Raw genomic sequence first — 24822 nt, 5'->3', positions numbered from 1 at the left:
TACCATTAGAGATCTTAAAAGAGAACAAGAGCTAACACATTCTGGCTAGAGGAGGGATTTTCCACGTAAGTCTCCAGGGTTCATGCAACAATCAGCATTGTCTCTGCCCTGTTTTGGGTACTGAGGACACAGCTATTGGCTTTGGCTTGTTAGGCCAGTTTCTGTCCCTACAAGATAATCACACTTAAGGGTTACTGAGCACATAGCCCATTTAGTCCTCTGAGACACCCAGGCGCCGCAGGACATCCACCCTCTTAAGGTGAGCCAGCCTGAGCAGTGAGAAACCTTATGGTCCTTTTAAAAATAAATTTAAAAATGGGGCACCTGGCTGGCTCAGTTGGTAGAGGATGCGATGCTTATCTCAGGATCATGAGTTCAGGCCTCACGTTGGGTTTGGAACCTACTTAAAAAACGAAAGAGGGGCACCTGGGTGTTCAGTCTGTTAAGCGCCCAACTTCGGCTCAGGTCGTGATCTCACAGCTCTTGGGTTTGAGCCCCACATCAGGCTTAGTGCTGGCAGCTCAGAGCCTGGAGCCTGCTTTGGATTCTGTTTCCATCTCTCTCTGCCCCTCCCCCACTCACTCTCTCAGAATATAACATTAAAAAGAAAGGAGGAAGGGAGGGAGGGAGACCTTATGGCCCTTAGGTGCCAAAAGGAACATGGGTTTTAAAAGGCCAAGAAGTTAGCTTATATCATGGTTGTGAAATTCCCACAACCAACAGCAGGTGGAGCAGAAATAAGCAATGAGCATCCTCTCCTATCCCCCTTCCCCTTCCACTGAGCTCCAACAGGCTTGCTTGCCTTCTGTTTTCTGGTGATGAGTTAAAGAAGGAGCTGTGCATGGCAGTGGGCATAACTCACTTGGATACAGGAGATAGGAATATAGGAGAATGGTTCAGAAAAAAATGAGCAGTATGAAGATTTTGAGGTGATCTAATTATAGGTATTAAAAGGCTAAAGAGGAAATGGTCTCAACGTTCATTCATGGGTACCAGAAAATGATGACATCCTTGGTAAAACTGTGACTCGGTTGTTGTTTTTCACATTAAAGAATTTAGAAGATTAATACAATTGGGGGGAAATTTTGTTTTCAATTGTTCTGTGTACGTGGAAGTTGAGAGACTTCTGACCTAACTGGAGTAAAGACAAGCTGCAGGAAATCTGGACACTTTGAAGTTGGTAATAGAGTTTTCTTCCTTTTGAATCAGAAACATTTCTTTTGTGACCATTCTAGTATTTATTTACTTATTTTTAGAATTCGTTTCAGGGAGCAGGGCCAGGCCCTCACTGCCTCTGTCTTCACCTCCATGCACAGGGAGTCCAGGCTTACCTGGTTACCCACAGAACTGTCAGTTCCCACTCCATCTGAAACGGGATGCTGGACCAGTGGTGGTGTTTGGTCAGCATCCCAACTTTGGCCGAGCCATTGAGCCGTAACAGTTCCCATTACCACCTGGCCCTCTTCCCCTCTTAGAAATGTCCAGAATGTCTCCTTTGGTTGAGCAGTGTTTCTCTGTAGTATCCTAAGGAGATTGACAAAATGGTCCCTGAGGGTGGCTGGATGAGATGCACCCATGTGCTTGAGCACTGGTGAAACCTGTTGTGTGTAAAATCTCTGAGAGAAAGAGGTGGCCACTCAAGCCCCCGGCCCGCTCTACTGGAGACACCAGAAAATACAGACTCCACTTTTCTAGAAGGAAATAGGGAGAGGGGGTGTATTAACAGAGTAGAGAGAAGCCACTAGTGGGACTTCCCTCAGTGGTGTTGCTCTTGTCTGCATGTCGGCTTCTGTTCTGGGGCATGTGCATCTCTGCCTGAGAATAACCCAGTCCTAGAAGAGCAGGGAACATGAAAATGCCTAGGCTTTGGCACTTGGGCACTGGTATGTCCTCCCACCTCCATACCTGGTGATAATCTGAGTTTAATCTTCCTCTGAGGCGATGGTGTCTCAATTATAGAAAAGTCCCTTTCTCCCTCTTCACCTGTGCCAGGTTTGAGGCAAGGAATGTTCCTGTGCACCTGAGTACCTGCTTGCATTGCTGCACGTTACTTACTGTTCAGGGTTTGAGCTTCCTGGTGTCAGGACTTCTTCAGAAGCCCTCTCTGACCACTCCAGACCAGATTCCACAGTCTACGCGTGTATGTGGCATCAAGCAGCTTCTTTTTTTTTTTTTTTAAGTTAATTTATTTACAGAAAGAGGGTGCACGCGTGGGGGAGGGGCAGAGAGAATCCCAAGCAGGCTCCCTGTCAGGGCAGAGCCCAATGCAGGGCTCCATGCAATCCCACCAATCATGAGATCATGACCTGAGCCGAAATCGGGAGTCAGCCGCTTAACCCACTGAGCCACCTAGGCACCCCATCATGAGGCAGCTTCTTAAGCCCTTACTGCTATGTTTCTGTGTGAGGTCCAGACTGACAGAGTGGACTTCCAAGGCGTTCTTGGCCTCCTACGCTGGCGAGCATCAGTGCCTAAATCTGTGGATCCTACGCCATCACATGCGCAGTCATCGGCCTCCTTGGCGCCCCCAAACCGCCGCATTATTGAGTCATCTTTTGGCACCGTCTCCTCGCTGCCACCCTACTCCCCGGAATGAGAAAACGCAGACCATACATTTCCAGAAAGAGGGAAGCGTATCTTAACCAGGGGACGGAGAAACTTCTAATGGGGTTTCCTTTAACAGTGCTGCTCTTGTCCGCATCTCCATTGGGAGTGGGGGGCGATCGGCTTCTACCCTGGGTAGTGATGATCTCCTCCTGACGATAATCCAGCCCGGGAAGAGAAACTCCCAGGTGGGCCGGGTCCAGGGCGCAAAGGAGACCGAGCACGGCTCAGGGAGAAATAGGGCGGCGTGGGGGCGGCGCGGGGGCGGGCGGGGGCTGTTATGGCTGGCGCAGCATCCCAGGGCACCGTCTCCTAGAGACCGCGGCGCGCGCGGGCTCCGCGGCGGTTGTCCCGGCGACGGCGCTGCACGGCGCGGGCATCCCCGCGGCCCCTCCTCTGGACGTGCGCGCGACCTGGGCGCCATGGCGGCGGCGGCGGCCCCGAGGCCAGAGGCCGCGAGTCCGAAGTGGGCACCGCCTGAACGCGAGCGGGCCGGGGCCGCGGCCGGGCTGGACGACTGCGAGGACGCACCGGTCCGGCCGCTGTGCAAGCCCCGCGGCATCTGCTCGCGCGCCTACTTCCTGGTGCTGATGGTGTTCGTGCACCTGTACCTGGGCAACGTGCTGGCGCTGCTGCTCTTCGTGCACTACAGCAACGGCGACGAGAGCAGCGACCCCGGGCCCCAGCGCCGCTCCCAGGGCCCCGGGCCCGCGCCAACCCTGGGTCCCCTCACCCGGCTGGAGGGCATCAAGGTGAGGACCCCCGCCTCGCTACGCTCCAGGCCCTGCACGGCCGAGCCCGTGACAGCCGCCGCCCAGCCCACGACCTCCACGTTGCTCCCTGCGTCTGCCCCGCGCGAACCCCGCTCGTCGCGCTCGGGGCCCCGGGCGCCTGTACTTTCCTCGGGCGTTACGGCCTGGGGCCCGAGCTGCCCGCAGTGCCCCTTTCCCTTAGGTGGGGCACGAACGTAAAGTCCAGCTGGTCGCGGACAGGGATCACTTCATCCGAACACTCAGCCTCAAGCCCCTGCTCTTTGGTAAGTTCGCCGGGCGCTCCTGGGAAGGGCCAGGGGCTGCGGTTTGGGGGTGCCTGGAGGCTTGTTTTGACCACGTGACTTCTGTTTTGAAAATGGCTGCTTCAGAGTAGCTCTTTTTCCACCCAAAGGTTTCCCAAAGTGCAGTACCCGCCCCCACCTCCATAATACGGTTGTACAGGGTGACCTTTCCACACTCCCCTCTCTGACCCCTACTCTACAGCTGATCCTTCCATCACAGGGCTGGGCAATGTGACCCTGAGGCCATTGTCTAAACATTTCATTGAAACTGTCTTTGGACACTCCCTGCCATCATTAATTCTGTCATATTCTAGAATGGGGGAGCGTGGGAGAGACTAATAACCAGGTCCTAGCTGATCTCAGGGCCTCTGAGGAAGACTCTCACTCCCAAAGTGGGCCCTGTGGGCTGATGAAAAGCACTCTGTCCAATGTGAATGTCAGTGCCCCCAAACCTGCCCCCCTGGACCACCAGCCTTAGCTACCAGCACCTTGGGGTTCTTAGGATGGAGTTGTAGGCAAAACCTTCTAGGGTGGCCTCATTTGGAAGCAGCATCATAAGCTCACATTTTCCGAGCTCTGGTTATGTGCTAGGCTTCATGTGATCGTTTCATTTCATTCTTACACCCCCTCAGTGAGATGAGTGTGGATCCCACCCTCAGGTTACTGGGTGAGAAAGTGAAGCACAGAGACCTGTGGTTGCTTGGTCAGGCTCATACAGCTAGTTCAGGGATGAAGCTAGGATTAGAACCCAGGCAGCCTGTCTCTAGGGCCTATACTCTAAAGCCAACATTCTGGCTGAGAAGATTCAGAAGTCCTTCAAAGACCACCAGTGTCAACAAGGTGGGGTTCCCCAGAACCATGACCTTGCCCAGGATAGGTTTGCCCACCCAACCCTAGGTACTCAGTCTCAGTGACACACTTACCACAGACTTGGGGCCATTCCTGCCTGCTGTGGGATGGTGTGGGTAAGGGGCTTTAAGAAGGGGGCTGGGGACCAAAGCAGAGCATCTGAGCACATGCCATTACCCCTGGAGCAGAGGGCTGTGGTTGAGAATTATACTTAGGCCTATGAGAATGATTTCACATGCATGCTGTGTGAGGGGAAATAGGTAATGTCGGTCCTGTTCTGGGAAGGACCCTAGAAGGTTGTTACTGTTATTATTACTACTGCATAACCGATGAAGTCTATGCCAAACACTATTTTAAGGCTGAGAACACAGCATTGAACAAAATAGGAGGAAAACAACAACAACAACACACATCTGAAGCTGACATTTGAAAAAGAAGACAGTAAATAAACAAGCAAGTATATATGGCGTGTCAGATGGTGATACACGACTGCAGACAAATAAGGCAGAATTTCAATTGGGGTTGAATGAAACTCTTAATAGAGGCCAAGGAGGCCAAGGTAGGCCTCCCTGCAGACTTGTAGGAGCTGTGGGATCAAGGCAGGTGGCTGTCAGGAAAAGGTGATCCAGGCAAAGGGAACAACACTCACCCTTTTACTGCTACACTGCCATGAACAGACACATCTGAAGGGGTTGTACTGTCTCCCGTCAGCCTTCTTGGGACATGTAGACACTTAATTCAGATGAGCCATGAGGCCATAACCGTACCCCTCACCCCCTAACATGCAGCTGTTGCATCAAAGCCTTACAAAGCTGAGAATGAGAAACCCAAACCCCATAAATTGCAGGAAGCAGGAGAGATGTGACAAAAGGTCAGCTGGTCCTGGTTAAGCCATCCGATGGGTCTGTGTATCCGCAAATCACAAAGGGCTGTGGCCCCCATTTTCTCCCAAACTCTTACATTGCCTTTGAGTCCGCTGGTGGACGGTGTCCCAGGTTTTACCCTGAGGCTTGCTCCTTGGTGAAACGAGGTGAGCCACATGAAGAAGAGATTAGTGATTACAGGAAGTCCACTTGTGAGGCAGGAAAAGCACAGGGGAGAGGGTGTGAGAGGAGGGGGAGTTCCTGAATGCGTGGTGTTGGATGAACCCAAAGAATGAAGCCTCATCTCAAGGAGGAGTGTCTGTCTTCTGTGCCTGTTTAGTCATCTACTGTCACCCTAAAAAGGCAGGAGGGCCTAAGGAGAATGGGCCTGCTGTGGGTTCTGTCACCTCTGCCCTGCTGCTCTTGGCTCCAGACCTGTGACCTTCAACCTCAGGGACCCAAGATGCCAGGGTTCAAGGGGTGGGTGTTCATAATGTAAGCTGGGGCAAGGGGGTTGGGTTCTGCCCCAGGGTGCCTCCACCTGCATGGGAGGGAGCCCCACCATTTCATGGGGAAGACCCCATGCAACCACCAGTCTCTCCCTTTGGGAGACATTTCCTGTTTCCCACCTTTATCCCTAGAGACATGGGGCAAACGGGACCAGGCCACAAAGGCCCCACCCTGAGTTCTTGCCGTAATACCTACTTGACTGTGGTAGGCATTTTGCAAAGATTTGGACCACTGGAAGTCAGCTGAGGACTTCATCCTGTTCCGTTCAGAAGGGAGGTGTCCCAGTTTTGAGTCATTGTCATCTCTCTGGGGACACTGCCTTCTTTCATGTGGCTCACTTCTCCTTCCATCCCACCCCACCCTCATTCTGTGTTTGAACAGATCGATCTTACCACCCCCTTCTTAAAAGTCTCCAAGATTCCCACTTCACTTCTAAGTTTCATTTGGTACCCTCATCTTCTGCTGCCCCCTCACTCACTGCTGTCCCCAAGCTCATGCTGCCTTGGGGCCTTTGTGCTATGCTCACTACCAGAAAGCTCACATCTAGCTCTTCCCACAAAGAGGATGGCTTCAGCTCCATTGGGCCTCTACGCATACATCCCCTCCTCAGATACCTCCCTTGACCTCAAACTGGTCTTAAGAGGTTCCGAGATGCTCTTACATCAGCCTGCTTGGTTTTCTTCTCAGCGCTTGGCATCATTGGAGACTATTTTCTGTATTTATTTGTCATTTTCATGCCTCTGCCCCTAAAGATGAGCTGCATGCAGAGGAGGCCTGATTTGTGCTGGCTGTGTAGCCAGGAGCCAGAGTCGTGTCTATTGCTGGTCCTTATTGGCTGGCTGGAGGGATTTACTGGGCACTCAGCCAGACCAGCACCTATCTGCTTGCTTGAAGTGACTTCCCACCACCCTGGCAGGTGCCCCCTGATTCGGCACTCCCTTCAAGAGCAGCAGGGGGCACTTTCAGAAGGCCAACAAGAGCTTTAGCCCATTTTCTTACTATTTAAGGTAAATGAGTAACTTAACACCAGTACACAAAACAATTTATCTTAAAACCATGACTGCTTTATCATAGGATTTCCAAGTCAGTTCAAGAAAACAATTAGGCAGTTACTTAAGACCACTGTGTTCTTGACAAACACTGGAGGCCCAGAAATAGGGGATGAACTTTTTGTGTGCATATAAGTTCAGATTTGTAAGCAGCTTAATACAATTTTCTGCATGGACCTCTCTCCACCCCCTGTGCTTTTGCATGGGCCTACCGCTTGGGGCAGTCTGTGTGTGGCTTGACAAGTAGCATCCTGCCCAGAATGAGCAAAGCCTGAGGCTTTGCACCTGCCCTGAAATAGATTGGGCTGCTGGGGCTTGTGGGCATTAGCCAGGCTGTCATCCCAGGCCTGGGACAGAAAGGTGGTCTTGCCTACCCAGCACACACAGCTGCCAGGGAGCAAGCCTCCTTCATGTCTGGGCAGAGCACTATAGCTCAGGAAGGGGCCCTTTAGCGTTGATCACAGAAGGGTTTATGCCCTGCTTGGGCTGTTCCTGGGGCTGGTCTATAAGTATCCATGAAGGGCAGGAGATAGAGGGTTTTATGTATGTCCAGCCAGGGCAGGACATGGTTTGTATGGCTGCTGCTGAGGCTGTGGCTACAAAGTCCCAGGCTCTTCCTGCATTAACTCCTATTCTGGGCACTGGTGATGGTGCCACCTGCGCACTGCCAACTGCAGATTTCTGTGACCTTGGCTCCAGGCGTAAGCTGTGGTTACCAGCAACCGATGGCCCTGCACCTCCCCGCTTAGCACGTAGGTCCCAGCATGCCTTCCTCGCAAGAGGTTGTGCATGCATTGGGCATCCAGCTGCAGCCAGCGACGCAGAATAGGCGCCAGTTCCACAGCAGGCAGTGGGCCTGCCTTCAGCACCTCTAGCCCGGAGTCCAGGTTGCAGTCTGAGAGGCCAAAGGACGAGCCGTTGCATCGGGAGAGCCTGACCTTCACTGCTGAATGGGACCAGAGGAGTGGGGTGATGTGCAGGGCTTCTAAGAATAACCCCCCACCCCTCACCACCTAGTGACCCACACCCTCTTGTGATGCTCTACCCTTAGGATCCTAGGGAAGGGCTGAAGTCCTGGCGGCCACTCTCCTAGGCAGATTTGTTTGGTGTGTTGTTTTAGCAATGCCAAGCTTATTAAAGGCATTTATTTTGTAGCGTTAACCAGGTATAGCATTTAAGTGTCCCCTCTTTCATCTGTCTTATCCAAGCTGGGAGCTGGGATGGAGGCACTTGTAAGGTGGGTGTAAGGAGTACTGGACGCTAGGGATGGGCTCACCAAAGTCGCTGGCACAGAGCGCGTCCAGAACCTCGTTGGATGAGCGGGCGTCCTGCAACTCGCAGTCCCTGCAGCTGGCGCGCGGCACTGGGGGGAGAGGGGGAGGGGCCGAGTGAGGCTCCGCCAGCCGAGAGTGGGGGAAGGGCCGTCAGCGCGGGCTGGGGGAGCCTTCCCATGGGCCCCTCGATCTTCACCCTGAGACCTGCTGCTGTGGCCAGTCCCTGTCTTCCCTACCAGAGAGACCCGTGTACCTAGCCCTGCGGGGAGCGGCTTGGAAGGGTGGGGCGCTGCCCGTGGACATGGCCTGGGGGCCGCGCGGGGACTCACGTGGGCGGCCCAGGCGGGAGCCTACGGAGACAGCCGCGACGCAGAGGCTGTGCCCGGCGGGGAAGCGGCCGCAGTGCAGGATGGCGGGCCAGGGGTAGCCGTAGCAGGCCATGATGGGCGCACAGCTGGCCTGCACGGCCTCACACAGGCTGCGGCACGGGTAGATGAGCCTGCGGAGGTGGGGGGAGGGGAAGTATCGGGTGGCCGGGCGCTCAGGACTTCCTGGCCCCTGGGCTGGAGCTCCTGTCCCGTCCCAGTGCAGTGGTACAGCCAGTGACTCCACGGTTGCTGGGCAACGACACCTGGTCACCTGGCAACAGCCCTCAGCCCCGCAACCTCCTCCCAGCGTTTAGGTCTTACATCCCCCACCGTCCTCGCGTGGTGCTCGCGTGGCTCGGGCCACTATCCCGCTTTCCAGCGCACCCCGCCCCCCTCCAGCCATGGCGGAAGTCCACTGACAGGGAGAGGGTTGTATGCGAAGGACCCTGCACTGGGGGCCTTCACTCCCCCATTTCGGAGGGAGAAAGCAGAGCCCTCCCTCTTGTCCTGAAAGGCCTGCAGGAGACTGCCGCTTCTGGTCGAGGCTGGGGTTGGCAAAGAGCGCAGAGGCCTGATCATTGGATTCTGAAAGAGCTCATTCTTGCTGCTACTGGCGTGGTCACCCTGAGGCTCTGGGAAGGTCCCTCACTCTGCAAAGAAGGAACTGAGGGAGCCGTTCACGAGATAGGTTAGGCTGGGGAAGAGGAATCAGCCTTGCCATCTCTGGACTCTGGGAGAAAAGGCCCCCAGATGAGATGTGGTTCTGTCTCTTGCTGGGATCTCTTGGGCAGAGTTTCCACACCCACTGGAGAGGGGCTTCTGCCCCGCCCCCCAGCCAAAAACACCCTACCCACTTGTCATACCTTGTTGATGTTCAAGAGCCCTTGAGGATTCATGGGTCCAGAGGTGCTCACCATCGATGGTCCCTTACCTATGTCTCCTCTGTCCCATAGGCACCTGCTCCCCTGTGCCAGGAACACCCTGACAAAACAATCCTTCATCTTCATTTCCCTCCCCACCCCTACCAGCACCTAGCATGGATAGGTATCCAGCAGTGGTTAGTGAACAGACCCTGGCAGAGGAAAGGCCCCCCATCCACCCTCACCTAGGAGCCCCTGCCCTACCTGTCAAGGCACACAGGGGCAAAAAGGGAGCAGAGGAAGAGGCGGGCATCAGGGTGGCACTCCCTGGCCAGCAGGGGCAACCAGCTGACTGACTGCTGGACAGCCTCAGTTGCCGTATCATGATCCAGCAAGTTGGGCAGCCGCATCTCTGTGTAGCCAATGTCATGGCACAGCGCCATGGCTTGGGGAATAGGCATGCACCATGTGGGGACCCAGGGAGCCCCTACCCCACTGTCACCCCACATCACCACCAGTGCCACAAACAGCCACAGCCTTTGATCCATCACCTGCTCTGTCTGCCTTGGTCTCAATGAGTTGAGGTTGAGGGCTTTATAGGGCTGCACGCACACCCCAGGAGACTGTGTTTGTGCAGCCTCCTAGGTGCTGGGACCCATCTGCTTAGGCCCCAGTGTGCTGGCCTGAGCCATTTGCATTTGATTAGCACACTGCAGGGAACTGTAGAGGTTGGTGGCATCTCCTTTGGGTCTACGGATTACCAGCACTTAATAAACTGAAGAAACCTGGGCCTGTGTTTTCTTTTCTTTTTCTGGTTTACTTTTCTTGTTTGTTTATTGTTTAAACTATCAGGAGGTAACTGTTGACTAGCAGTTTGGTGTCATCCATTGTCCAGTGCTACCCCTGCCTCCCCAGTGGATGGCTCATACCCTTTCTGGGTTTACTGGGTTGAGGGGTCAAGCAGGCCAGAGTGGGGGGCCTTTGTCCTGCCTTTAGTGTCATCACATCTGGGTAACCTACCCATGGAAGCTGAATGTGGTTGTGAGCATGGACTCTGGAGTGCAACAGCCTGGGTGGCCCTAAGCAAGTTGCTGATGTCTCTGTACTTGCCGTGCGTCATGAATAGGAAGGCAAACTGATGGGGCCCTTTTTTCTAGGATGAGTATAGGGATTAAGGAGTTGGCGATGTGATTAGGACAGGGTACAGAGTCTATACCACCTAAATGTGATCTGCTGTGATAACCACTAAAAATCATTTTAGTCCTGGCTCTGAGCAGCCATTTTCCTTCCTCTTGGCAATGACCGGAACTTCATGCTGGGAGTGTAACCCAAAGAAGTGGTAGACCACGCTGCAGTCCTGAGGGGTCACTGTGATGGTGTGGCCCTGCCTCCACCTCTTGGTGGCCTCTTGGTCCCCATCTAAGGAAGTCTTCTTTCCCAGGAATGAGGGAATGTAGCTCCTAAAAGTACATGGGGACATTGGGGTGTGGGACCCCCAGGTGTGAGGCTCACTTTCCAGCTCATCCAAGCTGCTTGTGAGGCTGGTGTGGTGGCATCCAGCCAGGCCTGACTGGCTTTTACTCGGGCTTAGAGGCATGACATTCAGTGTACACTTGTTCCCAAAGCAAAGGACACCCAGACGTCTTCCCAGAGCATCTGTCAAAGACCTGAGTGACCCCCACCACCACCACTGATGTGCCAGCACTGGGCATCTCAGCCCTGGGCAGAAGACTTGTGCAGAATAGAGGGCAAGGACTGGCCTACAGCACTGAATGTTTTACACTTTGTTTTTATTTGAACAATTCTGAAAAGCAAAATTGAAAGCAAAACCCAGCCACCATCATCCACTTTTAAATATATACCAAATAAGAAGTGGAGGTCAACCCTCTGGCCTTCAGTCCCACTGCAAGGTGGGTTAATCCCTATCCAGCTTAGCTCTGGCGAGCTTTCCAAGACTCCTCTGGGACGTGTGTTCTCTCAGCATCAAAGAAAGAAGCCCCACGTTCCAAATGCTGGCCAACCTTTGCAGGACAACTCAATCTTGGGGTCGGAGTCCAGAGTAGAGGTAAAGGGGTGTGTGAGGTCCTGACGTGGTGACCACCAGGGGACAGAGAGTACCCTAGAAACTCTGCAGAGAAGGTACTGGTTGCATCACTGCCTGGGCTCAGCCCTCGGCTTCACCCACCTCCTCTCCTGGCAGAAATCCCTGGCTTCCTGAGTGATGAAGAGTGTCGGCTCATCATCCACCTGGCCCAGATGAAGGGGCTACAGCGCAGCCAGATTCTGCCCACTGAAGAATACGAGGAGGCAATGGGCACAATGCAGGTCAGCCAGCTGGACCTCTTCCGGCTGTTGGACCAGAACCATGACGGTCGCCTGCAGCTCCGCGAGGTTGGGATCCTGGGGTCTGGAATAGACACAGGGTGGGAGCGCCCTGAATTGTCTTTCTGGTGGCCTGCTCAGCCCTGGCCCTGAGAGTCAGGTGCCACCTCAGATCAGCTTGGGCATGCTCAGTTCCAGAGGCCCCCTCCTTCACTGGAGAGCCCCTGGCTGCCCTGGGAACCCCAGAAGATGGCAGGAGAATCCCCCTGGGGGTGATGACCTTTATTGCCACAGTTCCTGGGTGGTGCACCATCTGTGATCTGGATTCCTTGCTGCCAAGGCTGGGGTCCCCACAAAACCCATGGTGGAGGGGTGGCAGCTCTGAGGTAGCCAGAAGTCTGCATCTCTCTTTTACATGCCCCTCACTCACACCAGGCTTCTGACAGAGGTCTTGGCAGGGTATGTGGTCCCTTGCCTATACAGAGAATGCCTCACTGAGCCTGGGCTTCTTTGACGAGCTTAGTGGTCATGCTGTGGCCAGCCCTCCCCTTGGTGTCTGTTCTCTGTTTGCACTCAGGCCTTGGCCTCCCCACCTCACCTCAGGTATCTGAGTGGGATACAGTGCTGTCCTTCACTCTGCCCCCAACCAGCTGACAGTGCTCCCCATGGAGGCCACAGTCCCAACAGGGGCAGGAATGCCTATGACCTGCAGGCCTCTTAACTGTCTTCCTGGCCTCCTCCCCAGATGCCTGTGGGCCTTTCTGCCTACCATCCCTTCAGCTCAGGGACCTCAGGCTCTGTTCTGTGTCCTCACCCATACCCCATCACCTGAACCCTTAACCTTTACAGCAAGAACTGGGTGACTGTCTATGCTCTAGGGGCTCTCCATCATTGGGGCCACTCCACTGAGGGACCATCTTGTGCTTTAGGTCCTGGCCCAGACTCGCCTGGGAAATGGACGGTGGATGACTCCAGAGAACATTCAGGAGATGTACTCTGCGATCAAGGCTGACCCTGATGGTGATGGTGAGCCCATACCTCGCCACAGTTCTGTCTCTGTGAGCCTCCTGCCCCCACAGCCAGGTGGCCTCTATACCCACCTTCTAGAGTAGCCAGAGATGATGAGGCAAGGATCCAGCCTTGCCCTCACTCCTGGGCTGGGTCATCCCACTCCTCTTGATGACAGTCTAGAGGGACATTCTTGGAGGCCATTTTGACCTCAACAGGCAGAGACTGGGGTACAGGAGGGGGCTTGCTTGGCTGGCAGAGGGCAGAGTGGGCACAGCAGGAACAGGGCAGTGAGACCAGCTTGAGCTTGGCTGTTCACCCTGCTCCATCTTCCTCTTTTCAGCCAAGCGTGAGGTCTTCCCCAGAAGCCACCCTCTCTGGTCTGAGATCTTGCTTGCTTTCCTCTTGCCTGCCTAGAGTCATGCTAACTTCTGGGGGTGGTTTGGGTAGGGGAGCTGTCATACAAGTGCCCCACCCCCTCTTTGGTAATAATCCTCAGGATATTTCTGAGGTGTAGTCATCATTCACATGCCCAAGTTCTGGACAGAATGGGGAAGATACAACAGTGAAACAGGACTTGGAAGAATGGCCCTGTGGCTGGTGAACCCAGAGTGAAGGATCTGGCCAAGACCTGTGGCTGGAGGGGCACCATGATGCTACCATCCCTATGTACAGAGCCGGTAACAGGCCCACAGGCCTTAAGTGTCCCTCACCCTCAGAGATACCTGGGTCAAACAGTAGAAGGTTTCTTTCTTGGGTTAGCCAGGATTACATGGAGCAGACATCAGCTACTCTTCCAGAACCCCCAAAGGGTGGATTTCCTGTTTTGTGGGTTGGACAGGAACAGGGAAAGAGTGTTCTTACTTGGGAGAGCGGCCTGGCTTTCTTTGTTGAGGTAGACTGGTAACCCAGCAGACAGGACTGGCCAGATAGATATCTTCCACTCAGGATGGGACCTGAGGTCATAAGGGAACTCCTGGGGACCAGCCCCAGCTTAAACCCTACAGCGTGGAAGGCCCTGGACAGAACCCAGCCCTGACTGCTGTCTTTCTTCACCCTCTACAGGACCAGAGGGTAGCCACCATGTGCTTTAGAGCCACGCTGGAGGCCAGCCAAGGGCAGTGCTTGGCCTAAGGTCCTGGCCATATGGTTCACGCTTCCTTTGACCACCCTGCTGTGGCCAATCTAGTAGGGGTTAGGTCCTTTGGGGGACCAAATCAGGGTTTAAACTGAGGAAATGAATTTCCCTAGGTCTTCCTATAGGGCCTGATGTGACAGAAGGTTCATTTTACCCAAGAGTCCAGGTTGGGGGACAGGTACACATGGTCCCCCAGTGCCTGAGGCCAGGGGTAGGTAGGATGGTAAAGGCTGCCACTGTGGCTTCCTCACATGGGCTTGGGGGGCATGATGGTGGGGGCCCTGTGCAGGAGTGCTGAGCCTGCAGGAGTTCGCTGACATGGACCTTCGAGACTTCCACAAGTACATGAGGAGCCACAAGGCAGCATCCAGTGAGCTGGTGCGGAACAGCCACCACACGTGGCTCTACCAGGGTGAAGGTGCCCACCACGTCATGCGCTCCATCCGCCAGAGGTGAGCCCTGGAGCAGGAGAAAGCCATGTGGGGCCCTCACAGAAGTCCTTGGCTGGGGCCTAGAGGACAGACTTGATTAGCCAACTCAGGATTAAGTTCTATTCATTAGACCAAGATTGGGACCCATTAAAAAGGCAATTAACAAAGGCAAATTAGCCCTAATTGTGGGCAAACAATAGACATTTGGGATTAGAGATAGATTGGAATATTTGTTTTTTGCTAATTAGAAAAATGACTTCTTATCTCTGTCTACAGGACCCCCTGCTTCTGAGCAGCCAGGGGTTTTAGATAAGGAACCTCCTTCCTGGAGGGAGTGACCGCCCCCCCCCTCCCCCCCCCCCCCCCCGCCGCAACTTAGTGGAAATCTCATCTTTCTCACCCAGCGAGGTCTCTGGCATCCAGGGAGAAGGGTTCATGGGTAACCCCTTCCTGCTCTTACAGGGCCAGTCTAGGGTGGCCTAAGGGGCTTCCAGGGGAGGTGGGCAGGGGCAGAGCTTGTGGCATTCTGGGGGTCCAGCTCCTTCAGGGTGCTGCCTTGCATGAGATTACCCAGCCGAATTCCTACTGCCTACCAGGGTGCTACGCCTCACCCGCCTGTCACCTGAGATCGTGGAGCTCAGCGAGCCGCTGCAGGTTGTACGGTATGGCGAGGGAGGCCACTACCATGCCCATGTGGACAGCGGACCTGTGTACCCAGAGACCATCTGCTCCCATACTAAGTTGGTAGCCAATGAGTCTGTACCATTCGAGACCTCCTGCCGGCAAGTACCTCCCACCTGGGGTGGCCTTCAACTCCAAGACTAGACACTCCCATGACATAAACACAGTTCTGCCCTATGGGCATGCCCCCAGGGCCAGGAGAACATGGGAGCATCCTGGTTAAGGATACCCCATCTCTTGCCCTAGTTTGTTTACCAAGTGGCAGGAAAGGGGTGGCCATCTTGTCTCAGTGGCCAGACTAAGGTATGCACAGACACTGAAAAATTTCCCCAGAACTCTGAGGTAAGGGGAAAGGCTGGATTTCTGGCTTTTTTTTTTAACTCCCATCCCCTGGGTCTTGATTCTGCCTCCATTGCTGGAGGCCTCAGCTTCTCCCTTTGAAGCTTTGTCCCCCTCCTCTGCTAAGGCAGGGAGGCGGGTCTCTTCTCTTCATGTGGCTGCTCTGGGTCAGCCCCTTGTACTCCCCACCAGCCCTTCTGCATGGTCACGCTGCTTCTGCTAGCCTACTTTTCCCAGCCAGCCACGTAATTTAGCTAAGTGCACCTGTGATCTTGGCCACACAAAACATTGTGACACACAGAAAGAGATGGTTTGTGGGAGGAGTAACAGGCTAGGGTCTTGGCACTGACCTGCAGTGTTGTCACTGATCCCAGCCTGCCCCTCTGGCCCTTGGGAACCTGGGCAGCTTATCCTGCCCACAGGTAAGCTCCTGGGAGTGCCCACAGCTGGGGACCTGCTCAACGGGCCCCCTGCCTTACAGCTACATGACAGTGCTGTTTTATTTGAACAACGTCACCGGTGGGGGCGAGACTGTCTTCCCTGTAGCAGACAACAGAACCTACGATGAAATGGTAAGGGCCAACCAGGCTGTTAACTCTGGTGGGATGGCAGGTTCTTGGGCAATCATAGTATATAACCTTCCAGACCTGGGATGAGGGGCCCAAGTGAACCCCTGGGCACATCTGACTGGTTTCCCTCTGGCCACTTTTGGCTGCCTGGCCTTGGCTTTTGGCAGTGGGGGCAAGTTTGAAAACCTTACCATCCTGCTGTCCACAGAGTCTGATTCAAGATGACGTTGATCTCCGTGACACTCGGAGGCACTGTGACAAGGGGAACCTGCGGGTCAAGCCCCGGCAGGGCACAGCAGTCTTCTGGTACAACTACCTGCCTGATGGGCAAGGTGAGGGCCTGTGGCCAGGCCAAGCATGCCTTGAAGGAAACTTCCCTTTATTCAGCCCAGACTACCACCTTGGTGGGATGTTTCTAGCACCCCTACAAATGGTTTTCTGCCCCTAGTGCCTCCCAAAGATCATCCTTAGTGACTTCAGTGGCCTGCACCTGTGCAGCCTCCTAGGTTATCTTGAACCCTGTGATTGATTCCCTGATGCTCCAGCCTTCCAGCTCACTGGGGCTGGGGACACAGGTCTGTCACCAACCCAGGCTGTGGACAGGCCTGGCAGTAAGAAAGCTGGTTTCAGAAGACCAGTGGTATTGTCAGGAAAGAGTATTGTCAAGGTATTGGTTGGAAAGAGATGCTGAGTCCCCAAGGACACCTTGGGGCCAGATTTAACCACCTAAGATGTGTACAGCTGGGCCCACCCTTGTCATGCCCTTGGCCTGCATAAGGTCAAGCTCAGGTTAGCTCAGCCTAGAGTCCCTTCGGTCGCCTCCCTTGCTCACACCATCCACCTCTCCTAGGTTGGGTGGGCGACGTGGACGACTACTCGCTGCATGGGGGCTGCCTGGTCACACGTGGCACTAAGTGGATCGCCAACAACTGGATCAATGTGGACCCCAGCAGGGCGCGGCAGGCGCTATTCCAGCAGGAGATGGCGCGCCTGGCCCGCGAAGGTGGCACTGATGCGCAGCCAGAGTGGGCCCTGGATCGGGCCTACCGCGACGCGCGTGTGGAGCTCTGAGGGGAGTGTTGGCCCCAGCCCCCAGCCACAGGCTGCCCGCCGCCCCAGACGGGGGGGGGTGGGGGGGGGGGTTGGGGGTGAGACCCGCCTTTCCCCTGTCCAGATGCAGGCCAAAGGCCTGGCTGATGTCTTGCCCCATTCCTGCCTCCAGCCGCGACTAGGGCACAGTTCCTACATTCGTGTTATTTATTGTGTACAGACCCATGCTGCCCCCTAAAATAAAACCACACGGCTTTGAGCCGCTGGGCCCCCGAAGCAGCGGGTCGGGCCGGGGGAGGGGGAGGTAGATTGGGCCAGTACGAGCCCGCCGCTGCGCTTGGAGAGCGTCACGCCAGGGGGAGGGGCGAGGGCGGCCTCGCCAATGACGGGCTGGATTGCGTGAGGCGAAGGGTCGTGATTGGACATCGGCAGCGGGCGACCCTGGGCTCAGCTACCTGTTGCTAAGGCCGCTGTAGATCGGCTCTGCTGCGTGCGAGGAAGGCTCGTCTCGCGAGAGCTCAGCTCCCTTCTTGGCCAGGGCAGCCGCAGCAGCAGGAGGACAGACATGGACGCTCACGAGGACTACGTTTGGCCGCGGGCAACCTCCGAGCTCATACTCCTCCCGGTCACGGGTCTGGAGTGCGTGGGGGATCGGCTGTTGGCGGGTGAGGTTTGGGTTGAAGCGCATGCTAGTGGAGAAGAAACCGTGCGCTCGCGTGGGGCGGGACCGTGAGAACAAAGGGATACCCCCAAGGAGGAGGACGGGCGGCGGGATGAAGCCCGACCGAGGGGGGCGGGAGCCCAGGAGATGGCGGGCAGGAGACCCAGCCGGAGGAGCCCTGGAGACAAAAAAAACCCGATGTGGCTACTGAGTCCCTTCATAGTCTGCAGCCGACGTGGAAAGAGCGGTGGGGCTGCGGGAAAGTGCGAGGAAACGCAGTGATTTCGGAGGCGGAGCATGGAGGGCGAGTGGTGTGTGGCCCCTTCCTGGAGTGGAGCGGGGGGCGGGGGTGGGTGGGTGGGTTGGGATGAGCCGACCCCAAGGTGGGCGGTCCTGAGGGCGGGGCCCGGTGGCGGGGGTGTGGCCTCAGGGCTGTGTGAGGCTTCTCCGTGGAAGATGGGGAGGACCAGATTGAGTGGCGGGAAACTAGAGATGAGACCTTTTTGAGTGAGCCAATGCTTGGGGAGGCAGACGCTAAGGCCCCTTCCGAGATGGTTGCGTCCAGGAATTCCGATGTTGATGCTTCTTGGGGGAAGGTCAGGTCAAGAAGCATAGGCCATCAAAGCCCTGAGACCTGAGGCAGCAGACCCTTGGGGAGCATTGAGGACTGACTGGAAGACACTAGTGATTGATGGTGGTGCTGCTGAGTTTTTTAAGGGTCCTGAGGCAGGGCTCTGTCAAGTCTTGAGTGAGCTGCTTACTATCCTAAGGGGGTGGGTATGTGTGTGTGGGGAGGGATGGCCCAGTTGTGATCTGGTGAAGGGTGGGGACTCTGGGAGTTCAAGGTGCCTACGATGGGTTAGAGTCCTAAGGCTTCTGCAGGAAGAGATAGGTAGGCAGAAACCCAAAGAACCACAACAATGAGCTAGGAGAAGGGAAGCGGTGAGTTTCTGGCAGAGGGTAAACATGCCAAAGACTTTGAGGCTGAGAATTTGTTACTTCGGGAGAAAGAGGGAATTTCTGTGAGGCTGAGCAGGGGTGGGGTGGGACAAGTGCTGGAGAAAGGAGCAGAGGCCAGACCGTTTTAACCCTAGATCTGACTTCATAGTGGTGGTGGAGAGAGGCCCCATGAAGGGTTTTAGGCAAGAAAATGACCTGGGAAATGCAGGTTAGAAAGCTCTTCAAGTGAATTCCTCTACTCCAGTGACTTCCAGAGTGACTTTTGTATTGCTGCAATTCTCAAATTCTGTCCATGTGCACCTATAATCTGAATTTCCAGCCCTCTTTGCTTATGAGTTCCACGTCCAAGTGCACAGGTGCCTTCAATTTGAAATATTCCTACTGGGTGCTCCAGCTCAACAGAGGGAACAACAGCCAGTCAGGTGCCTGAGTCTGAGCATCTTCCTCAGCTCCCAAGCCAGTCTGGTTGATTTTGACTTCATACATGTGGCCACTGTCTGTATATTGCCGTCATTTGAGGCCATGCAACTTTGTCTCCTAGACCCCCTCAGGAGCATTCTCCCAGCCTATCCTTGAGCTCTTTGTTTCTTATTCCAACCACACGACTGTGCTCACCTCAGGGTCATCAGACTTGCTATTCTATCTGCCAAGAAAGGTTCACCCATCTCCCCCATGCTTGCTCTTCCTTTGGTTACCACTGCTTATTGATTCCTCTCCGTCTATATGTTATGTTCGCAAGGTGGCCTCTCCTGACACCCAGTCTGTTTATTTTTTAATTATTATTTTTTTAATTTTATTTTTGAGAGAGAGCGCAGGGGAGGAGCAGAGAGAGAGAGAGGGAGACACAGGATCTGAAGCAGGCTCCATACTCTGAGCTGTCAGCACAGAGCCTGATGCAGGGCTCAAACTCACCAACTGTGTGATCATGACCTGAGCCAAAGTTAGATGCTCAACCGACTGAGCCACCCAGGCGCCCTTCACCCAGTCTGTTTAGACGAGACCAGGGTTTCTCAGTATCAGCACTTTTTTTTTTTTTTTTTTTTTTTTTTTTTTTTAATTTATTTTTGGGACAGAGAGAGACAAAGCATGAACGGGGCAGGGGCAGAGAGAGAGGGAGACACAGAATCGGAAACAGGCTCCAGGCTCCGAGCCATCAGCCCAGAGCCCGACGCGGGGCTCGAACTCACGGACCGCGAGATCGTGACCTGGCTGAAGTCGGACGCTTAACCGACTGCACCACCCAGGCGCCCCAGTATCAGCACTTTTGACATTTTGGCCCAGATCCTTTTTTTGTGTGGGGGGCTGTCTGTGCTGTGCAGGATGTTTAGGAGCATCCCTGGCTTCTACTCCTAGTTGCCAGTTAGCATAGCTCCCAGTTGTGACAACCAGAATGTCTCCAGATATTGCCAGATGTCTTCTGGAGGGAAAATCCTGTGGAATAGATTTTCCTCTTTTATATTCTTAAAGCAACCTGTATAGTTCTTTCCTGGAACTTACCAGAGTTACAACAATGTAGTTTACTTGGGTGATACTGTTTATTGTCTGCCTGATGGGCAGGAGTCTGGGTCTGTGCTTGTCTTACTACTCCAGCACGTAGTTAGTTCCTTGTCTGGTTTATAATTGATGCTCAGTTCATGTCTATTGAATGTCGAAAAATGGAGATTGCAAGCTAAGAATATCATGAGGAACTGTTAATGTCATCTCAGGTTAAGGTGATATCCTGGGGCAAAGTCACTGTGGTGGGAAGGATTTGCAAAATCTTTAGAAAATGAGCACTCGGAACATGAGAAGATGTGGGAAGTTTAGAGGAGTAAGTGGTGAGCTTCCTGCTTTGGGGCTGGGGCTGAGTAGAGGGTGGCAATGGTTGAGAGAACTTGAAGGTGAACTAGTAGAGTGGGAAGTGCCTGCAGGGCAGGCAGGAGGTGGCTTAGGGTCATGGGAACCTTGGCTGTCAAAGTAGGGGCTGCCTCTCCTGGTTCTTCTCATCAGTGTTGAACATGCTCACATCTGAGCTTCAAGGAAGAAGTTTCTGGAAATCCAGAGGCGTTCTGCTGTGGCCCCAAGGTGGGAGGATCACCTTTAGGGACAGCCTCTGCCCTGGGGGAGGGATGGGTTGGGGGGGGCGGAAGAGGGCGTGTAGAAGCAGATGAGGCTGAGGATTTGGGAGAAAGGCTGACAGGCTTCCAGTGGAAGGATGAGAAGTTAGGTGGGGCGAGGAAGAGCCTGTGTTTGAGGAAGTCAGGTTGAACTGAGTATCTGAATGTCAGCATTGAAAGTCCAGCTGAAGCTGAGGCCGGGGATTGTCCAGGGTTCAAGCCTGCAGGGTCGTGTGTTCTAATGCATTCGCAGGCTACATGCCCGAGTTTTCCCTGCCCTCGTCTCTTCATGACTTATCAGAGGTGAGGTTCTGATGTGGCTCTCTGCCTCTGTCTAGGTGAGGGGCCAGATGTCCTGGTGTACAGCCTCGATTTTGGTGGCCATCTGCGGATGATGAAGCGCGTGCAGAACCTGCTTGGCCACTATCTTATCCATGGGTTCCGGGTGCGACCAGAACCAAACGGAGACCTTGACTCGGAGGCTATGGTGGCTGTGTTTGGGAGCAAGGGACTCCGAGTTGTGAAAGTTAGCTGGGGACAGGGCCGCTTCCGGGAGCTCTGGCGCTCTGGCCTATGGAACATGTCTGACTGGATCTGGGATGCACGTTGGCTTGAGGGGAACATAGCCTTGGCCCTGGGCCATAACTCAGTAGTGCTATACGACCCTGTGGTAGGGTGCATGCTGCAGGAGGTGCCCTGCACAGACAGGTGCACCCTCTCCTCAGCCTGTCTGATCGGAGACACCTGGAAGGAGCTGACCATAGTGGCAGGTGCTGTTTCCAATCAGCTCCTTGTCTGGTACCCAGCAGCTGCCTTAATAGATAATAAGCCTGTGGCCCCTGACCGACGGGTCAGTGGGCATGTGGGTGTCATCTTCAGCATGTCGTACCTGGAAAGTAAAGGCTTGTTGGCCACAGCTTCAGAAGACCGAAGTGTCCGCATCTGGAAGGTGGGTGACCTGCGGGTGCCTGGGGGTCGGGTACAGAATATTGGGCACTGCTTTGGGCACAGTGCCCGTGTGTGGCAGGTCAAGCTACTAGAGAATTACCTTATCAGTGCTGGAGAGGACTGTGTCTGCTTGGTATGGAGCCACGAAGGTGAGATCCTCCAGGCCTTTCGGGGCCACCAGGGTCGTGGCATCAGGGCTTTAGCTGCCCATGAGAGGCAGGCCTGGGTGGTTACTGGGGGTGATGACTCAGGCATCCGGCTGTGGCACTTGGTAGGGCGTGGGTACCCAGGTTCGGGGGTCTCAGCTCTCTGTTTCAAGTCCCGTAGCAGGCCAGGTACCCTCAAGGCTGTGACGCTGGCTGGCTCATGGCGACTACTGGCAGTGACTGACACAGGGGTCCTGTACCTCTATGACTTTGAGGTCAAGTGCTGGGAGCAGCTGCTGGAGGATAAACGCTTCCAGTCCTACTGCCTCCTGGAGGCAGCCCCTGGTCCTGAGGGCTTTGGACTGTGTGCCATGGCCAATGGGGAGGGTCATGTCAAGGTTGTCCCCATCAACACTCCAACAGCAGCTGTGGACCTGACCCTGTTCTGTGGGAAGGTGCATAGTCTGAGCTGGGCCTTGCGTGGCTATGAGGAGCTCCTGTTGCTGGCATCGGGCCCTGGTGGTGTGGTGGCTTGCCTGGAAATCTCAGCCGCACCCTCTGGCAAAGCCATCTTTGTAAAGGAACGTTGCCGGTACCTACTGCCTCCAAGCAAGCAGAGATGGCACACATGCAGTGCCTTCTTACCCCCTGGTGACTTCCTGGTGTGCGGGGACCGTCGGGGCTCTGTGTTGCTGTTCCCCTCCAGACCAGCTCTGCTCAAGGATCTTGGGATTGGGGGCAAGGCCGGAGGTGTCACTGGAGCACTTGAAGCAGGTAGTGGCAGTGGTGGGGATGAAACTGAGTGGGGCCCTGTGTCCACCCTCCCTTCTCTGCACGGGAAGCAGGGTGTGACCTCGGTCACCTGCCATGGTGGCTACGTGTATACCACAGGGCGTGATGGCGCCTATTACCAGCTCTTTGTGCGAGGTGGCCAACTCCAGCCAGTCCTAAGGCAGAAGTCCTGTCGAGGCATGAACTGGGTGGCTGGGCTCCGTATGATGGCTGATGGGAGTATGGTCATCCTGGGTTTCCATGCCAATGAGTTTGTAGTGTGGAGTCCCCGATCCCATGAAAAGCTGCACATCGTTAACTGTGGTGGAGGGCACCGCTCCTGGGCCTTCTCTGATACCGAGGCGGCTATGGCCTTTGCCTACCTCAAGGATGGGGATGTCATGCTGTACCGGGCTCTGGGTGGCTGTACTAGGCCACACGTGATCCTCCGGGAGAGCCTGCATGGCCGTGAGATCACTTGTGTAAAGCGTGTGGGCACTATCACTCTGGGACCTGAATTTGAGATGCCCAGCTTCATGCAGCCTGACTACTTGGAGCCCGGCAGCGAGGGGCCTGGCCTGACTGACATTGTGATCACATGCAGCGAGGACACCACTGTCTGTGTCCTGGCGCTCCCCACAGCCACTGGCTCGGCCCATGCACTTACAGCTGTCTGTAATCACATCTCCTCGGTGCGTGCGCTGGCTGTGTGGGGCATTGGTACCCCAGGTGGCCCTCAGGATCCTCGGCCAGGCCTGACTGCTCATGTGGTGTCTGCGGGGGGCCGGGCTGAGATGCACTGCTTCAGCATCATGGTCACCCCAGACCCCAGCACCCCAAGCCGCCTCGCCTGCCATGTCATGCACCTTTCGTCCCACCGGCTAGACGAGTACTGGGACCGGCAGCGCAATCGGCACCGGATGATCAAGGTGGATCCAGAGACCAGGTAATGTGCACTGCTAGGTGGGAGTGTAGGGTGGTGTCACGCAGGGCAAGCCCCTTACAGCTGCTCCCAGGTTTGCCCTGACCTGTGTCTGGTCTCGGCAGGTATATGTCCCTAGCTATCTGTGAGCTCGACAGGCCTGGCCTTGGCCCCCTTGTGGCTGCAGCCTGTAGTGATGGAGCAGTGAGGTGAGAATGGGCATGGGGGGTGGTAGGGCCAAGAGACAAAGCCTGGAAGGTTGTCCAGAATGGGTTCTGAGCTGGGCCACTCTCCGCCCCCCAGGCTCTTTCTTTTGCAGGACTCTGGGCGGCGGCTGCAGCTCCTGGCTGAAACCTTCCACCACAAGCGGTGTGTCCTTAAGGTCCATTCCTTTACACATGAGGCACCCAACCAGCGGCGGTGAGAGAGGCTGCATGGTGGTCCTGCGTGGGCCAGGTGGGGGCTCCTGTTGCTTTCCATCCCCCTCACTGACCTAGCTGCCCTCCCCTGGCTCCCAGGAGGCTGTTCCTGTGCAGTGCAGCTACTGATGGCAGCTTGGCCTTCTGGGATCTCACTACTGTGCTAGACCATGGTTCCACTGCCCTGGAGCCTCCAACGGACCCCGGGCTTCCCTACCGTGAGTAGCCAGTGTACAACCATGGCTGTCCCTCCCCACCTCACACTTTGCCTTCACCCATGTGGCAGCGAGGTCCTGATAACCATCTTCTTCCTCCAGGACTGGGCACCCCCTGCCTGACCCTCCAGGCTCATAGCTGTGGTGTCAACAGCCTGCACACCTTGCCCACACGTGAGGGCCACCTTGTGGCCAGTGGCAGTGAGGATGGCTCCCTCCATGTCTTTGTGCTGGCTGTGGTGGCACCAGAGCTGGAAGAGGCCGCTGGGGGTGCTGAGCTGGTGCCCCAGTTGGATGTGCTGGAGGAATACTCTGTCCCCTGTGCACATGCTGCCCATGTGACAGGCCTCAAGATCCTAAGCCCAAGCCTTATGGTCTCAGCCTCCATCGACCAACGGCTGACCTTCTGGCGTCTGGGGCATGGTGAGCCCACCTTCATGAACAGTACCGTGTACCACGTCCCAGATGTGGCTGACATGGACTGCTGGCCTGTGAGCCCTGAGTTTGGCCACCGCTGTGCTCTTGGGGGCCAGGGGCTTGAGGTTTACAACTGGTATGATTGAAGTGTCCCGCGGTGGCCGGCATGCTGGGTATGGGGCCTGCTCGCAGACGGAGTGGAACAGGAGTGACTGTCTGTGCCCATGCCCAGTGTGCCTTGAGGGGAGGAGGCGGCAGCCGCGGGTTCCTGACGTCAGAGCAGGAGCTGGAGGTGAGT

The 24822-nt window shown here is 55.3% G+C and overlaps 2 protein-coding genes across 4 annotated transcripts; both read left to right on the top strand.

Moving 5' to 3' along the window:
• The first annotated feature begins 2872 nt into the window (after positions 1-2872).
• Positions 2873-17228, top strand: P4HTM (prolyl 4-hydroxylase, transmembrane). 2 transcript variants are annotated; one of them, XM_058726993.1, is made up of 9 exons: positions 2873-3356; positions 3559-3640; positions 11632-11756; positions 12683-12779; positions 14189-14351; positions 14927-15112; positions 15832-15922; positions 16128-16251; positions 16770-17228. In XM_058726993.1, exons 1-9 carry the CDS (start codon positions 3027-3029, stop codon positions 16988-16990), a joined length of 1419 nt encoding a protein of 472 aa, XP_058582976.1. In that variant the 5' UTR covers positions 2873-3026; the 3' UTR covers positions 16991-17228. The 2 variants fall into 2 exon arrangements, with proteins under 2 accessions (XP_058582976.1, XP_058582975.1); XM_058726992.1 differs by having other exon boundaries at positions 2874-3356; positions 11632-11822.
• A 117-nt stretch (positions 17229-17345) lies between these two features.
• Positions 17346-24803, top strand: WDR6 (WD repeat domain 6). 2 transcript variants are annotated; one of them, XM_058726974.1, is made up of 6 exons: positions 17346-17639; positions 21030-23497; positions 23599-23682; positions 23777-23893; positions 23992-24110; positions 24210-24803. In XM_058726974.1, exons 1-6 carry the CDS (start codon positions 17535-17537, stop codon positions 24668-24670), a joined length of 3354 nt encoding a protein of 1117 aa, XP_058582957.1. In that variant the 5' UTR covers positions 17346-17534; the 3' UTR covers positions 24671-24803. The 2 variants fall into 2 exon arrangements, with proteins under 2 accessions (XP_058582957.1, XP_058582958.1); XM_058726975.1 differs by lacking the exon at positions 17346-17639 and adding an exon at positions 18004-19595 and having other exon boundaries at positions 19844-23497.
• Positions 24804-24822: the final 19 nt, after the last annotated feature.

This window comes from Neofelis nebulosa, chromosome 4, assembly GCF_028018385.1.
Source record: "Neofelis nebulosa isolate mNeoNeb1 chromosome 4, mNeoNeb1.pri, whole genome shotgun sequence".
NCBI lineage: Eukaryota > Metazoa > Chordata > Mammalia > Carnivora > Felidae > Neofelis > Neofelis nebulosa.
This window is presented reverse-complemented; position numbering and strand designations above follow the sequence as displayed.